Consider the following 17,712-nt stretch of genomic DNA (forward strand, 5'->3'; position numbering starts at 1 on the left):
GGAACATCTTTTCATATACTTATTTACCATCTGCATATCTTTGATAAAGTGTCGATTAAGGTCTTTGACTTATTTTTTAATAGCGTTGTTTATTGTTGAGTTTTAAGAGTTCTTTGTAAATTTTGGATAATAGTTCTTTATCAGGTGTGTTTTTTTGTAAGTATTTTCTCTCAGTGTGGCTTGTCTTCCCATTCTCTTAACATTTTCTTTTACAGAGTAGAAAGTTTTAATTTTAATGAAGTCAGGCTATCAACTATTTCTTTAATGGATTATGCCTTTGGTGTTGAATATTAAAAGTCTTTTCCATAACTGAGGTTTTCTCCTATGTTAGTTATCTTCTAGAAGGTTTATATAAGTTTTGCATTTTACATTTATGTCCGTTATCCATTTTGAGTTGATTTTTATAAAAGGCATAAGGTCTTTGTCTTAATTTTTCATTTTATGCATGTGGATGTTTAGTTGTTCCAGCAGCATTTGTTGAAAAGACTGTTTTATCTTTGTTCCATTGTACTGCCTTTGATCTTTTGTCAAAGATCAGTCATGGGTTATTTCTATGAGTTTATTTCTAGGCTTTCTATCTGTTCCATTGCTCTATTTATTCTTTCAATAGTACCACACTGCGTTGGTTACTCTAGCTTAATAGTTAAGTATTGAAGTTGGGTATAACCAGTCGTCCAGTTTTGTTTTCCGGTATTGTGTTAGATTCTGGATTTTTGCCTCCCTGTGTAAAATTTAGAATTAGTTTGTCTCTACAAAATAACTTGCTGGGGTTTTGTTTGAGCTTGCATTGACTATAGATCAAGTTGGGAAGAATTGACACTTTGCCAATATTGAATTTTCCTGTTCATTAGCTAAGAATATTTCTCCATTTATTTAGTTTTTCTTTGATCTCTTTCATCAGAGTTTTGTAGTTTCCCTCTTATACATATAGTACTTTCTTATTAGACTTATGCCTAAGTATTTCATTTTGAGGGGAGCTAATGTAAATATATTGTGTTTTTAATTTCAAATTCCATGTGTTTATTGCTTGTATATAGGAAAGTGATTGACTTTTGTGTATTAAACTTGTATCCTGCAACCCTTCTATAATTGTTTGTTAGGTCCAGGAATTTTTTGTTGATTCTTTTGGGTTTTATATATAAACAGTGATGTCATGTCATCTGTGAACAAATACAGTTTTATTTTTGTGTTCCCAATCTGTATACCTTTTATTTCCTTTTCTTGTTTTGTTGCATTAGCTAGGAGTTCCTTCAAGATGTTGAAAAGGAGTGGTGAAGGGCTCCCAGGTGGCTCAGTCAGTTAAGTGTCCAACTTTGGCCCCACATCTGACTCTTTGCTATCAGCACAGAACCTGCTTTGGATCCTCTGCCCTCCCCTGCCCTACCCCTCTGCTGCTTGTGTTCTCTACCTCTCTCTCAAAAAATAAATAAACATACTTAAAAAAAAAAAGAAAAAGGAGTGGTGAAAGATAGTCTGGCCTTGTTCCTGGTCTTAGCAGGGTAGCTTCAAATGTCTCACCATTTAGTATGATGTAGGTTTTTGTCGGTATCCTTTATCAAGATGAGGAAATTCTCTTCTGTGCTTTATTTGTCTAGAATTTTTTTCATGAATAGATACTGGGTTTTGTCATATACTTTTTCTACATCTATTGGTATGATCATTTGATTTTTCTTTGTCAGCCTTGATGTGATGGGTTACATTTATTGGTTTTTGTTTTTTGTTTTATTTTATCATTTTATTTATTTTTCATCATAAGTGTACTCTTTAATTCCCACCCCCTATTTCTTAAAACACATTTTTAAAAATATTTATTTTTGAAAGAGAGAGAGAGAGAGTGCAAGCAGGGGAGAGGCAGAGAGAGTGGGAAACACAGAATCTGAAGCAGGCATGTTAGTACAGAGCCTGACACAGGGTTCAAACACACGAACCAAGATCATGACCTAAGCCGAAGTCAGACACTTAACTGACTGAGCCACCCAGGCGCGCCCCTCCCCCCCAACCCAGTCTCCTATTTCACCCATCTCCCTACCCACCTCCTTTCTGGTAACCATCAGTTCTCTATATTTAAGAGTCTGTTTCTTGGTTTGTCTCCCCCCATCTCTTTTTTCCTTTGCTTATTTGTTTTGTTTCTTAAATTCCACATGTGAGTGAGATCATATGGTATTTGTCTTTCTCTGACTGACTTACTTTGCCTAACATTATACCCTCCAGCTCTATCCATATGTTGTTGCAACTGGCAAGATTTCATTCTTGTTTTGTGGTTGAATAATATTCTATTGTATGTGTCCTCTTTATCCATTCATCTATTGATAGACACCTAATAGGCTTCCATATCTTGGCTTTTGTAAATAATGCTGCAATAAAAATAGAGGTGCACGTATCCCTTTGAATTAGCGTTTTCATATTTTTTGGGTAAATACCCAGTAGTGCGACTCCTGGGTCATAGGGTAGTTCTAGTTTTAATTCTTTGAGGAACCTCCATTCCATTTTCTACAGTGGCTGCACAAGTTTGCATTCCCACCAATCGTGCAAGAAGGTTCCTGTTTATCCACATCCTTGTCAACACTTGTAGTTTCTTGCGTTGTTGATTTTAGTCATTCTGACAGGTTTGAGGTGATATTTCATTGTAGTTTTCATTTGCATTTCCCTAATGATGAGTGATGTTGAGTATTTTTTATGTGTCTATTGGCCATCTCTATCTCTTCTTTGGAGAAATATCTGTTCATGTCTTCTGCCCATTTTTAATTGGATTGTTTTTGGGGTTTTGAGTTGTATCACATCTTTATATATTTATACAAATATTTTATGTATTTTGGTTACTAGCCATTTATCTGATATGCCATTTGCAGATATCTCCTCGCATTCAGTAGACTGTATTTTACTTTTGTTATTTCCTTCACTGTACAGAGGCCTTTTATTTTGATGTAGTCCCAATAGTTTATTTTTGCTTTTATTTCCTTTGCCTTAGGAGACATATCTAGAAAACTATTGCTATGGCTGAAGTCTGAGAGACTACTGCCTGTGCTCTCTTCAGGGGTTTTTGTGGTTTCAGGTTTCACATTTAGGTGTTTAATCCATTTTGAGTTTATTTTTTGTGTATGGTGAAAGAAAGTGGTCTAGTTTCATTCTTTTGCATGTGGCTGTCCAATTTCCCAACACCATTTGTTGAAGAGATTGTCTTTTTCCCATTGTATGTTCTTTCCTCCTTTGTCAAAGATTAATTGACCATATAATTGTGGGTTTACTTCTGGGTTTTCTATTCTATTCCAATGATCTATGCTTTTTTTTTTTTTTTTTAATGCTAGTACCATACTGTCTTAATTACCACCGCTTTGTAATATAACTCGAGATCTGGAATTGTGATACCTTCAGTTTAGTTTTTCTTTTTCAAGATTTCTTGGGATATTTGAGGTCTTTTGTGGCTCCACAAATTTTAGGATTTTTTTTCTAATTCTGTGAAAAATGCTGTTGGTATTTTGATAAGGATTGTATTAAGTTTGTAAATTGCTTTGAGCAGTATAGATATTTTAGCAATATTTGTTTTTTCCAATTCATGAGCATGGAATGTCTTTCTTTGTGTCACCTTGACTTTCTGTAGTTTTTAGAGTACACATCTTTCACCTCTTTGGTTAAGTTCATTCCTAGGTGTTTTATTGTTTTTGATGTAGTTGTAAATGGAATTGTCTTAATTTCACTTTCTGCTGCTTCATTACTAGTGTATAGGAATGCAACAGATTTCTGTCCATTTATTTTTGTATCCTGTGACTTTACTCAATTCATTTATTTGGATGAATAATTTGGATGAATATTTGGATGAATAATTTGGATGACTTTTATTTATGTTCTCTGATTGCTGTGGCTAAGACCACCAGTACTATGTTGAATAAAAGTGGTGAGAGTAGATATCCTGTTTTGTTCCTGACCTTAGGGGAAAGCTGTCAGTTATATTAATTGATTTTTGAAATGTTGAACCAGCCTTGAATAGCTGGGATAAATTCTACTTAATACAATTTTTTGACTGTTAAATTTTATTTATAAATATTTTGTTGAGGGTTTTTGCATCTGTATGTTCATAAGAGATATTAATATTAGTCTATAGTTTTTTTGTGATATTTTCATCTGGTTTTGGCATTAGGGTAATGCTGGCCTTACAGAATGAATTAGGAAGTATTCCTTCTGCGTCTGTCTTCTGGAAGAGATTTGAGAGAATTGGTATAATTCTTCCTTAAATGTTTGGTGTAGGATTCACCAGTGAACCTGCCTGGGCCTGGTGCTTTCTGTTTTGGAAAGTTATTAATTATTGATCCAATTTCGTTAAGAGATATAGGCCTATTCACATTGTTTCTTTTTGTGTGAGTTTTAGCAGACTATATCTTTCAAAGAATTGGCTCATTTCACCTAGGTCATCAAATTTGTGGGTAGAGGTGTTCACAGTATTCCTTTATTATCCTTTTAATGTCCATGGGCTCTAAAGTGATGTCCCCTTTTTCATTTCTGATACTAATAACCTGTGTCCTCTCTCCTAGCTAGAGGCCTATTGAATTTATTGCTCTTTTCAAAGAAATCGTTTTTGGTTTCATTGATTTTCTGTATTGGTTTCCTGTTTTCAATTTCACTGATTTCTGCCTTCATTCTTATTTCATTTCTTCTACCTATTTGGGACTTAATTTGCTCTCCCTTTTCTAGTTATGTAAGGTAGAAACTTAAAGTATTGATTTTAGGTTTTCTTTTCTTTTCTAATATATGCATTCAGTGCTACAAATTTCTGTGTAAGCACTGCTTTCATTGTATCTCACAAATTTTAAGCTGTGGGTTCATTTTTGTTTAGTTCAAAACATTTAAAAATTTCTCTTAAGATTTCTTCTTTGACTCATGTGTTATTTAAAAGTCTGTTAATTAATCTCTACACATTTTACAGTTTTCCAGTGATCTCTCTGCTATTAATTTCATGTTTAATTCTGTTGTGTTCTGAGAGCAGGCATTACATGATTTCTATTGTTTTATTTTTAAAAAAAAATTTTTTTAACGTTTATTTTTGAGACAGAGAGAGACAGAGCATGAACGGGGGAGGGTCAGAGAGAGGGAGACACAGAATCCGAAACAGGCTCCAGGCTCTGAGCTGTCAGCACAGAGCCCGACGCGGGGCTCGAACTCATGGACTGCGAGGTCAGGACCTGAGCCGAAGTCGGCTGCTCAACCGACTGAGCCACCCAGGCGCCCCTGATTTCTATTCTTTTAAATTTGTGAAGGTGGGCTTTATAGTCGAGAATATGGTTAGTCTGGGTGAATGTACCATGTGAACTTGAGAAGAATGTATATTTTGCTCCATGTGTGTTATTTTTATGTTAGTCATTTGTAACCCAAAATGTGTAAGAGCTGAAAAAAACAACAAGGATTTATTCACTTTAAAAATCTTTAATTAAAAAAAAATCTTTAATTAAATTTAATCAGACTTCTTTCATAAATGAGATAATTAAAAAGTAAATATATAATAAAACTAAGTTTAAAAATCTTTTTCATTCTTTTCAATTTCTTCTTTTATTTGTATTATCTAAATCTAGGTACTAGACTTTTATAATAAGAAAAGATACACCATTTGTGAATGTGGCACTAGTAGTAAACCAAATGATGATAATTTTAGAGAGTTACAGACCAAAAGAGTTTGTGCTAGTTTTGTTGGGAAGCATTAGTTCTCTACACAGGCAAACCTTGTTTTATTGCACTTTGCTTATTGTACTTTGTAGTTACTGTGTTGTTTTTTGTTTTTGTTTTTGTTTTTAATAATTTGAAGGTTCAAGACCAGTGGAGGAAGGAAGTAACTGCAGATGTGGTAGAAATAACAAGAGAACTAGAATTAGAAATGAAGCCTGAAGATGTGACTGAGTTGTTGAAATCTCATGATAGAACTTTACTGGATGAGGAGTTGCTTCTTATAGATGAGCAGAGAAAGATGGTTTCTTGAGATGGGTTTTTACGTCTTCACTCCTGGTGAAGATGCTGTGAGGATTGTTGAAAGGACAACAAAGGATTTAGATAATACATAAACTTAGTTGCTAAAGTGTTGGCCGGGTTTGAGAGCTTAGACTCCCAATTTTGAAAGAAATTCTACTGTGGGTAAAATGCTATTAAACAGCATTGCATGCTACCGAGAAATTGTTCATGAAGGGAAGAGTCCTATCAATGCAGCCGACTTCACTGTTGCCTTATTTTGCTAAATTGCTGCAGCCACCCCAGCCTTTAGCAGCCACCACCCTGATCAGTCAGCAGCCATGACACTGAGGTAGGACCCCCCCCACTAGCAAAAAGATTATGACTCCATTAAAAGTTCACATGATGGTTAGCATTTTAAAAATATTTCTAAGTTTAAGTATGAACATTTTTTTTAAACAATGTTATTGTACATTTAATAGGCTACATTATGGTGTAAATACAATTTTATATACACTAGGAAACCAAAAGTTTCATTTGACTCTGTTTATTGTGATACTTGCTTCATTACTGTGGTCTGGAACCAAACCCAAAGTGTCTTTGAGGAATGTCTGTACTGAGTTCAATTTTAGCCATAATTGGTGGGGAAGTGCTAAAACCACAGTGGCCTATTTGTAGCAGTGTGCTGGCTTCACAGCCTTAATACCATCAAAACTTAAGTGGCATTTATATGCATTACATAAATACATTCACAACCACAAATGCATTATTTGAAAGAAATATTACAGTTAAGAAACTGACACAAGCAGATCTTCAGGTTTTCGTATGGAATCATTGGGCTTTGTTACTTTCTTTTAAAGTCTCATTTCATGTTACTAACATTAAAAAAAAACTACAGACAAATGACAAGACAAAGGTGTTGGCTTGGAGATGTTGGATAAATCTGTAGCAAGGAAGGTAGTTTATGTAATACTTTCTGACAACACCATAGCTTGATATATTTAGGAACAGTTTAGTGATACAGAAGACCAACTCTTGGACAAATAAGGATAGCAAAGTAATTTTTGTTACAATTGGATGACCCATTGATTTTAATATGACAGTGATATGAAGGCAGAATTTATTTTTCAACTTTCTTGCTGACAAACACAACTTACTCTAAATCATGTAAAACTTGGAAGAGTTAACAAATCAACAAATGTGGCTTGGAGTTTTGCTTTGCTTTTGTGGGGAGGGGTATGTTCTGATTAAAGAGAGACGGTGACAAAAAATGTTGAAACTTGTGCCATAATGTAAATCATTCCAATTTTAGTATATGTGCTGCCAAAGTGAGCACATACCATAATGTAAATCAATGTCCTGCTTCCCTTCATTGAGAAAGCCGTGCTATATCAGCTAAATTAACAGTAGTTCACTTAAAGTATGAATTGTAATTTTTGATATTTAAAAAAACTGATAGTTTGGAAGCTGAACTAGTCAACTGTTACTGTGTGCTAAGGTATATAATAATTTTCAAAGGGAAATTTTCAGATAAAAGTACTTGAACTTTGGGAAGAATGCTTCATGTTTTTGCGAGATAAGCAACCATTTTGGTCCCCAGCTTTGTAAATATGCGAATTAGACTTATTTGCCTGATAGCCTTATTCTTTTTTAAAAATGATCTTAGCCTTCCATGCCAGGAAACTTGTCAGATGTTTTTAATGTTATATAATATCATAGGACAAAAATGAAAGTTAGAAATTTTGGGAGAAAGTTTCCACAAATTGTTATGGGTTTTACAGTATAGTAACAATTATCAGTAAAGTAGTGATGAGTTTTGTAGTGCACGTTTTATAAAATGTTAAAATCAAATACCTTACAAATTTGGTAAGACGCACTTAAAATTTTTTTATTAAAAGAAAACCCACACATAGGAAATTAATAGATCAGGAATCCATTTTTTTCATCAAAAGCTATTTCAGATTTAACTATAATTTTGATGGATAAATTACTGGTGTTGGCTACCAATGAACGATTAAAGACAGAGTTTAAAAAGCATAATTTTCTGGATTTGGGGTGAAAGTTAAAAATTAGTATCTTGAGCTGAAATCGCTTTAAAGTATCTTCTGTTCCTGTCAACATACATCTATGAAACCAGGTTTCCTGTTATGAGTGCTATTGAAACAAAACACAGAAGTAGTTTAGATATATCTTGTCCCTTGTGGGTAGCATTGTCATCAATTTAACCTAGAACAGGTCAGTTAGCTTCGTGGTAACCAGCTTCTGAGAGAGCTCCCAGGATGCCCTACCTCCTGGTATTTACATCTTTGTAATCCCCTTCCTGCAGTAGAGGGGTGATGTGATAGTATGTCACTTCTAAGATTAGGTCATAGCAGATACTGCAGTGTCTGTCTTGCTTGCCATGTTCCTTTCTCTCTGGAAGCCAGCTGCCATGTTGTAAACAGCCCAGTGGAGAGGCCTACCTGCTGAGGAACTGAGGCTTTTGGTCAACAGCCGATAGGAAACTGAGGCCTTTTGCCATCAGCCATGTGAGTGAGCGTAAAGGCAAATTCTCTAGCCCAGTCAGGCCTTCAGATGACTGTAGCCCTGACAGAAACCTCACAAAAGACCTTGAAACATAACCACCCAGCTAAACCGCTTCCAGATTCCTGACCAACAGATATTAATTGTGAGATTGTTAGTGTGTGTTGTCTTAAGCCATTAGGTTTTGGTGTAATTTTTAATGCAGTAATAGTAACTAATACAAAAAACAAGCAACCTCATATTGCATTAAAAACTTTAAATATTAGCATATATGCTATTAGTTCAGAGACTGTGAATTGGTATTTAATATGAAGAGTTGCTATTTCACGCATCACTTTGGGTTAAATTAGAGTTATGAAATGATGAAAGTTAGTGCGATAACTTTTCTATGATTGCCTATATGCATACTTCAATGAAAATACACGATTTTTTGTGATTCTTTTTTCTGTTCAGTCTAAATATATTATTGAAATATAATTTAATGGGTGTGACTAATAAAACATTGGACTTGTATTTTATATGGCCTTTTTTTTACTTTTATTTTTCCACTAGTTCATTTTTATTTGATCTTATGAAAGTATTGGTCCATGATGGTTTGGAATTTAGAAAAAAGAAAGAAAAAAGGAAAAACAGTGTGTGTTTTTTTTGTTTTTTGTTTTTTTTAACCACAGGTAGTCTTCATTAAGTCTCCTGTCATTGTTCTCCTAGTACCAGACACTTACTGTGTTGGTCATCTTGCTTTATGATAATTGGTTATATTCCCTGCTAAACTGAAAGCTCCCTGAAATTTCGGCAGAGGCCATGTCTTTGTTTGCTGTTACATCTTTAGTACCCAGAACAGTGTCCGGTACTTAGCAGCTACTCAGTAGATAGTGGTCAAAAGAATTAACCTTTTTTTTTTTTTTTCCAATGTGTTGGAATAATGATTAACTTCTTTAGTTATATATGAGTTGGCTACTATGACCACGTATTCTTGGGGAGTGGTAATTATTTATGGTGAATAGAAAATATTCTTGGCATTTTTCTTGCTGAGTGTTAGATTCTTTTATAAAATACAGCTTTTTATTTCCACAGCACAACTACTGCCTCTGAAGAAGATGTCTCAAGTAGATATCCCCGAACAGATAGAAGTGGGTTCAGCAGATATAATAGGGATGCAAATGCTTCAGGTAATTTGGTCTCAAGTAGCATGTTGGAAAAGAAAATTGAAGATCTTGAAAAGGTATGAATTACAAATTATTTAAGATTGATAAAATTAATATGCTGTTGAGATTCCTTTTTTTTTTTTTTAACTTTCATAGCATTTGAAAATAATCTGAAATTTGTGTGAGACAGAGTGCCAACAAAGTGAAAAGAATGAGAGGCACTAGTGGAAGATATCATTAGTGTTAATTGGTATTTCCATGTATAGTCAAGTAGCAGCATTGAACTACTGTCTTAAATATATATTTTCCAGATGCATTAGTGGTTAGGCATTTTCTGATTCCCTTAATACTTTCCTATTCAATGCTGTTGATGTTAAAACTTTTAGAAATGGAGCCAATTCTTGTATTCCTTAATATTTAATTGACACTCCCATTCTGCCAAGGGTTACCTCTAATATATTAAAGACAGTCTTTGTCTTTGTCTTCAAAATGTTATGTCTATGCTGACAATATATACTACTGTGTGTATTATATTATCTGTACAGTTTATCATATGTAGACTTTCTTCTGGGTTCTGGTTAAAGCCTAGAACCATCTTTGGTGTTTGAAACAATTGTCAGAATAAACCTGTTCAGAAGTATCTTTGAAAACAAGTCAGATGCACATTGGTATAAATTTATTAACCATATGATCTCAGGTTTTTTCCTGTAGACATTTAGCCCATAAAATTGATAATGGTCCTGAATTACTTTCTGATTGTTGAAAATATGGTTTTTGCTGAGTTGAAATTATTCCCTGTGATATAAAGATTATTTTAAGCAGAAATTTAATGAAGAAAAAATTTTATACCATTATGATCGTTTATAGTTCACATCTCAACTTTGATACCAGTTTCTGTGGGTTTAAGTAAAAAACTTTTAAGGAGTGCCTAGGTGGCTCAGTCAGTTAAACGTCCCACTTCGGCTTGGGTCATGATCTTACGGTTCGTGAGTTTGAGCCCTGCATCTGGTTCTGTGCTGACAGCTCAGAGGCTGGAGCCTGCTTCGATTCTTTGTCTCCCTCACTCTCTTCCCCTCCCCCACTAACACTCTGTCTCTCTCTGTCTCAAAAATACATAAATAAACATTAAAAAAATAACAAATGAAAATTTCAAGGAACACATCTAGTCTCATAGGTTTCAAGGGTTTCTTTAGAAAGGTTTTTAAAGTTCCACAGGAGTTTGGATACAGTTGCTAGTAATTTGGCAGCCTCTGATTAATGAGGCCGGCTGACTGCTTTTTCTAAGGGTTAGTAGGAAAGAAGTTAAATTCTCAGACGTTTTCCAGTTCTGCTTTCCTTTTGCCCCCAAAGTAGTCAACCCAGCCCAAGGACCTGGATTCTAAATTTTTTTTTTTTTAATTTTTTTTTTTCAACATTTATTTATTTTTGGGACAGAGAGAGACAGAGCATGAACAGGGGAGGGGCAGAGAGAGAGGGAGACACAGAATCGGAAACAGGCTCCAGGATCTGAGCCATCAGCCCAGAGCCTGACGCGGGGCTCGAACTCCCGGACCGCGAGATCGTGACCTGGCTGAAGTCGGACGCTTAACCGACTGCGCCACCCAGGCGCCCCCAAGGACCTGGATTCTAAATAGTATTTCTTTGAAAAAGGTGTTACATTTTTTAAAGAAGAAAAGTTTAAAAACCAGTCATCTGTTTCAGGTCTTTTATTTTACCCATTAACTGGCAGAGCCACAAGTAAAATTGAAGACGATTATTTTTCTGTTTAGAACTTTCCATGAAACCATCTCCTTAAACTTTGTATTTTGGGGGCTCCTGGGTAGCTCATTTGGTTAAGCCTCAGACTTCAGGTCATGATCTCATGGTTCATGAGTTCGAGCCCCACATCTGCTGGCTCTGTACTGACACCTCGGAGCCTGGAGCCTGCTTTGGAGTCTGTCTCCCTGTCTTTCTGCCCCTCCCCAGCTCATACTCTGTCTGCTGTCTGTCTCTCTCTTAAAAATAAAATAAACAATAAAAAAATTTTGAAATCCCTGTATTTCAAATAAAAAGCTTGAATTTCCTCAAACAGGATGTTATCCATTAAACAATATAAGGTATTTCATTACTAAGGGTGGTGATAAACTAAAGAGGGTAAGTCATTGGGTTATTAGTATGTGTTAAAGAATTGTGTAAATATAGATTTAACACAACTCCTGTATTCCTCTCATTCTTTGGGTCTTTCCTGGATGGGTTATTCCCTCCCTTAGCAAGTGACTTAAGAAATGCATTGGAAATCTTCATATGTCTAAGGTACTTCATCAGACGTGGCAGATAGGTGTCATTTAAGGTTAAAAGCAACCACTTACTTCCCAATTAATGCTTTGTAATTATATCTACCAGGAAGTAGTAAGAGAAAGACAAGAAAACTTAAGACTTGTGAGACTAATGCAAGATAAAGAGGAAATGATTGGAAAACTCAAGGAAGAAATTGATTTGTTAAATAGAGTGAGTATTCACATGTTTCACTTGTATGGTTTCTTTTTTATTTTTCCCGGCAATTGGGTGAAAATACATATATATGAAAAGATTATTTAAATTCATTATTTTGATAATGAAATGGTAATTTGTGGTAATAAGAACCATCATTTCATTCTATAAGTGGATTTCCTCTGGCCAGTTATCAGTTGTATTCAGTTAATACTATTCTTTGGGTGATGGACTGATGAACAGATTTGTTCAGTGTTTTGTTAGTCTGGAGGTGAGAGGCTTGGTCACCACCACACATCAAAAAGGGTGTTGGCACATAGTTGCCTCAGTGAAGAATTAAACTTGCTACTTTCTTGACATAGAAACTCCAGATGTCTTTGTGTATATTTTCACCAACTTTTCCCTCCAGTTATATAGAGGTATCTCTTACTTTAGGTTTAGGGTTACCTCAAGGTCTCAATTAGTACTGTTTGTTGCTTTTTCTCGTTTTCAGCCCTAGAATTTACTTTTTGCTTAAGAATCAGGTATTACTGCTAGGCCATACTTAGGTAATGGTGATGAGAAGAGATACCAGTGTTTTGCATTTTGGAAAGCTTTAGGTAAGATGGAGGAAAGAAATAAGTTTGCTTCAGGGAAAAAAGGAATAGATTCCTAATCAGTCTTAACTCTAACAATGAAAGAAGAGAAACTAAAGACGCTTCATTATGTGCAGACCCATTCTAATAAAGCTCTGAGGCATTAACTACAGGTGGTAGATGAGGACACTGAGAAACTTGAGTTTAACTTGCTCAAGGTCATATGTGGTGATCACATAGTAATCAGCTGAGACAGTATTTGACAGCAGGTATCCCATATTCCTAATTCTAAGTAAGCTTTTCCATTCTTGTAGATAGCCTTTCATCTTGGTTTAGAACACAGGCTGTCCTCTGTTGGTTTTGGAATATGACTTAATAAAATGTGAAAATATTTTTGATGTCTGTGTGTATTAGCATTTTCTTAGGCACTATGTACATTAGAAAGAATAATTAAAACACCTGCTCTTCAGAGTTTATAATCTAGTAATAATACAGAAATGTATTTTATTATTTAATTCTAAATTTTAAGCAGGTCTCAGTTGTAGTGATTTTGTGAATCCTGTATATTTATTGTTGTTTTCAACAGTTAAGGTTCCCAATATCATTCATTTAGTTTGTGAGTAAATACAGATTCTGTTTTTGCACATTTTAAAATCATTTACCTAATTGTCCAAAGGCAGTATACTGGATATCAGAGTGCTACTATTCAGTAGCACATTTATAGTTTAAATTGATGGCTCCAAGTTTTAGATTTTTGAATTAGAAGGATAAATCTAAAAATATGTGCCTTTACGACCATCAGTAAACATTCTGCCTTGAAAAAGTTTCTTCTCATTAAAACTTAGAGGGAATTATCTTCATATTTACCAAATTTGTTGTATACCTGGGTACTAGGATTAATATAGGGAACATAGACCTGGAATCATATAACTTTAAAACTTGAGAGTGATTAGTTTACTGGCTTTCATTTTTTTTAAGCTCTAAAACCTTTCCTCAAACAAAATATAGAGAAGCCTAAGCTGAATTGAATCAGATCAACTGTATATGCTCCAGAGCTCCTTTTCTGTATGCCTTCCTTCTGTCGCTTCCCCAGATTCCCACCCCACAAGAGACATCCTTGTTAAAGATTGTACAAGATGGTAGGAGTACATTCAGAACTTGTACCTCAATCTTCTTCTACTTCATTTGACACAGGCTGCAGTTTGAAGCCCTGAACCTCATATTGCCCACACATGTATTTTGTTCAGCCCTCAATTTGGGGGAAGGGGAGATAGGTTAAGATTCACAGCTAAAGAATTCTGATTTTTGGCTTCTCTTGAAAAACTGAAAAATCTGGCAAGAGATGATGCATGTTATGATGATAATAATGAGGAATTGAGTAGTGGGTGCTGCCGTCAGGTGGGGCATATTCCATCTAAAGTCGTTTTCAGAACTTACCCTTCTTTCCAAATTAAATGCTTGTGTGAATTTTCTTTGTTTTTAAGTGTTTTTATCACTTTAGAATATTTTTAAGTATTTAAAACTCATATTTTATTTTTTTGTCTTGTTTCCTTAAGGATCTAGATGACATAGAAGATGAAAATGAACAACTAAAGCAAGAAAATAAAACTCTTTTGAAAGTTGTTGGTCAGCTAACAAGGTAGAAGATTCAAGTCCCAGTGTGGAAAAAATATTTTAGAACTACTGATTGAATGTTATGGTTAATGCTAGGATAATATTCCTATGCTGCAATACATTAAGTATGTATATTTATTTCTAGAAAACAGTGGATGTTTATTTTCAAGATACTTCTTTTTCATTATTTCATAAGAGTATCAACCTTCAATTTCACAATTCAGTAACATCTTTCAGTTATTAAAATGGCAGGTTATGCCTCTTTTGGTTTTGTGTGGTATTCAAATAATATATGGTTTAAAGTCACAACCATTTAAAAAATTTCATCTATGGTAGTGTGTTTTCTCCCTGAAGGAATATACATGGTCTTTGTTTACATGAATTCACATACTTTTGGGGAGTTACCTGCAAATGCCTTATTACTGATGTGTGCAAACTTTTATGTGTTGTTGATTCACTCATAAACTCTTTTCTACTGTCATTTGTTCTTTCAACTTATTTTCAGCAATTTAGAGAGTGTCACACCGTTTTGTGTAACGGTCATCTTTAAAAAGGAAAATTGTTAGGAAAAGTCACTTAATACCATGACTAGTTGGCTAAAGAAAAAATGTTAGAGAATACTTGAATTGTGCTGCAGTACATTAAAATATACAGTTTTATATCTGAATGTTGAAAACAAATTTAAATCACTTCTGAAAAACATACAATTTTATTATTTCATTATAAAATTTCTTGGGTAGGTCCTACCTTTTTTATTATTTCAAGGTTTATAAGTGAACATGGGATATTAAAAAGTTGTTTATTCATCAGTCCTGGAGAGTGTGTACAATTTCAATGTATAAAAAATAATCCATATTTTTAATTATCATTTGCATTAAATAAAAACCAAGATATTTATCCACAAAAACATTTATACTTATATTTACAAAACAGTACATAAACAAAAATAGTACCAAAATACTTTCCTTATTTCTAACTTGGAGAATAACACTGTGATACAGTGGTCTCATGTGAAAGAATCATTCCCCTACCTCAAATTTAAGGGATTTTCTTCCCAACATTGGATTTTTAAAAACAATTTAAAAAATTTTGAAGAATTATACAAATTTTCTATTAAATATTATTAATGTTTAGAGTTGTTTTATATTTTCATGCTGAGTAAGGAAACGCCCTCTTTTAAAATATGTTAACGTTAAGAAATGTGTGTCTGATAGTTGAATTGTAAACCGTATACAGATAATCCTTTTGTCCAGTTAAACATAGTGAAACCCATTTTGGGTACCCTGCTGACTCTTTTTCTTCACTTGCCAATTTCCTTCATTATTGACTATTAGAAAAATAGGGAAGTGAAACAGTTGGACAAAATGTAGAGTAAATTTTGAATTTTAAAACTCCTTGTGGTTACTTAGATTGGCTTCTCACTTGAGAAGTTTCAACCTTGGCTAATCATCAGGATCACTTGGGTTGCTTACAGAGAATTCCCTGGCTGTAATTTCTAGCTAGATTTAGGTTGAGAGCCTGGACAGAATTTTTAAAGCTCACCATCTGATGATTCTGATCATAACCTAGGTTTGGAAATAGCTGCTGTCTATATTCTCCTATATCTTCCACTGATACCCTAGAATTAACGTATGTTAGCTACTAGCATTTTGTTTCCTTTTAGTTTATTTAATAATTTATCTGGCCCCTGGGGAAGTTTTCATATGTCTATATGTATTTACCAAAAAGGTCAATGTTAGATTACCAAACTTGATATAGTTGCAGAATTACTATATAAGGACATCATTTTGGAGAACATTACCCAGCCTGGGAACAGCCACCTGCTGCCCACGTGTCAGAGTGGTACGCCAGGCTCAGTCACTGCCTTGGCTGTGAGGCACGCTCCTCTCCCTTCAGTTACCCTTCGGTATGTGGCGGAAATACTGGTATTACCTAGTTTTGCATCGAAGTTTTGGATGTTGTGAAAATGCTGTCAGTGTCACCGTAAAATATATTAGTGTGCTGGTTTTTCAGTAAATTATTTTAAATTTCTATTTAGTCCATATGTAAGTAAAGGAATATGTCATTTTCCTTTTTAAACTTATACCAGTTATTGATGTTTTTAAAGAGTGAGGTATTTTAAAAATTTTCCTTCAGTTTATTAGGAAAAATTTCAACAATGATATTTTACATAATGGTACCTAGTACAGGAGCCTAACAGCTTAGGCGAAGCAATTCACATGCAGTCCTTCCCGCTGTTCTTAAAATGTTTATTTATATCACACATAGATTTTTACACTGAATAGTGAAAAATTAAGTAGGATCTGCTATAATTTCCTTTTAAAATTTATAAAGAGCATTGAGATTAAAAAAAAAGCATTGAGATTTTAAAAAGGTTAACTTTAAATACATGTGCACTACTTTAGAAAACTTGGCTGTTGACATAAAGTGCTAGTATTTGTGAAATTATTAGTTCCATTCAGAAATTATATTTCTTCTATTTCCTGGGAATTTATGGCATAATAAAGCATATTCAAAGTTTTAATGTGTTTATGATCTTATTTTCAAAACAGTAAGTTTATTAACTAAAATAAACATGACTTATCTCCCTGATTTCTGACATGTATTAAGGCTTACAAAGTAATCTCCATTTCATTCTTCTAGAATTGTCATTAATTTTATTGCACTATAGTTGCCTTTAGAGGGGAAAAGGGTGGCATTTTGTGTATTTCTAAGGGAATTTACTAAATCTAGAGATTAGCACTGTTACACCGGCTCAAACAGTTTAAAACATAGAAAATTAGGTATCGGGGCAGATACATGAATCAATGTATTCTTTTTATTTTAAAGTAACTTTTTAATTGTGGTTATTAAAACAATGTATTCTTAAGGTGAAAAACCTACCTCAATTATAAGTCACTTATAGTTTCACAGTTAATCTGGATTTTTATAATTAAAAATTAAAATGTAACATTTGAGTCCATTAATACTTTGTTGAAAACAATACAAGTCAGTATAATAGACATGCCCATATGTTCAACATTGTAATACGAAACAGGAAAGACTTTGGGTTTGATCATTGATCTGGTGTTCTAGACAATAGTCATATGTACATATGGACTATCTTTTTTATAGTTTTATAATATTGAGTCAGTGCTTAGTAAGTTCCATGCAGTATCGGCCCTTAATAACTGTTCATGGTTTTGTTAATAGCCTGTTACAAGATTCAGGCATATATTTTCATTTTGTAGTAAAAGAAACCAACACACCAGCTTTTCATTGGGAGCAGTAGTAAGTGAGAAAGAACTAGCATTCAGGAATCAGAACTTTAAAATAACATGTCAAAGTCAGTGCTAAACATTCTTCTATTGTATCTGAACCATTCCTAATATGTAACAGTAAGCTTGACTTCCTTTGCTTTGGAACTGTGCTCACTCTCTTAAGGAAAGGGCATCCCATCAACCAGCATTGTAATTTGT

General features: G+C 34.1%; 1 protein-coding gene across 3 annotated transcripts in view; it reads left to right on the forward strand.

Annotated features, from left to right (window-relative positions):
* The window catches only part of PAWR (pro-apoptotic WT1 regulator), a 138,478-nt gene that overhangs the window by 108,679 nt on the left and 12,087 nt on the right, over positions 1-17,712 (forward strand). For 2 of the 3 annotated variants that reach the window (XR_015253469.1, XM_086712748.1), the window contains exons 4-6: positions 9,526-9,673; positions 11,979-12,083; positions 14,197-14,279. Coding sequence is in view for 2 of the 3 variants with exons in the window: in XM_086712748.1 (XP_086568874.1) it covers positions 9,526-9,673; positions 11,979-12,083; positions 14,197-14,279 (336 nt within the window). In the remaining variant the exon portion in view is untranslated. Of the gene's footprint in view, positions 1-9,525; positions 9,674-11,978; positions 12,084-14,196; positions 16,779-17,712 lie in introns of those variants that run through there. The other variant, XM_025926413.2, reaches the window with a different exon arrangement.

This window comes from Puma concolor, chromosome B4, assembly GCF_028749965.1.
Source record: "Puma concolor isolate L17-30 chromosome B4, mPumCon1.1.hap2, whole genome shotgun sequence".
Lineage (NCBI taxonomy): Eukaryota > Metazoa > Chordata > Mammalia > Carnivora > Felidae > Puma > Puma concolor.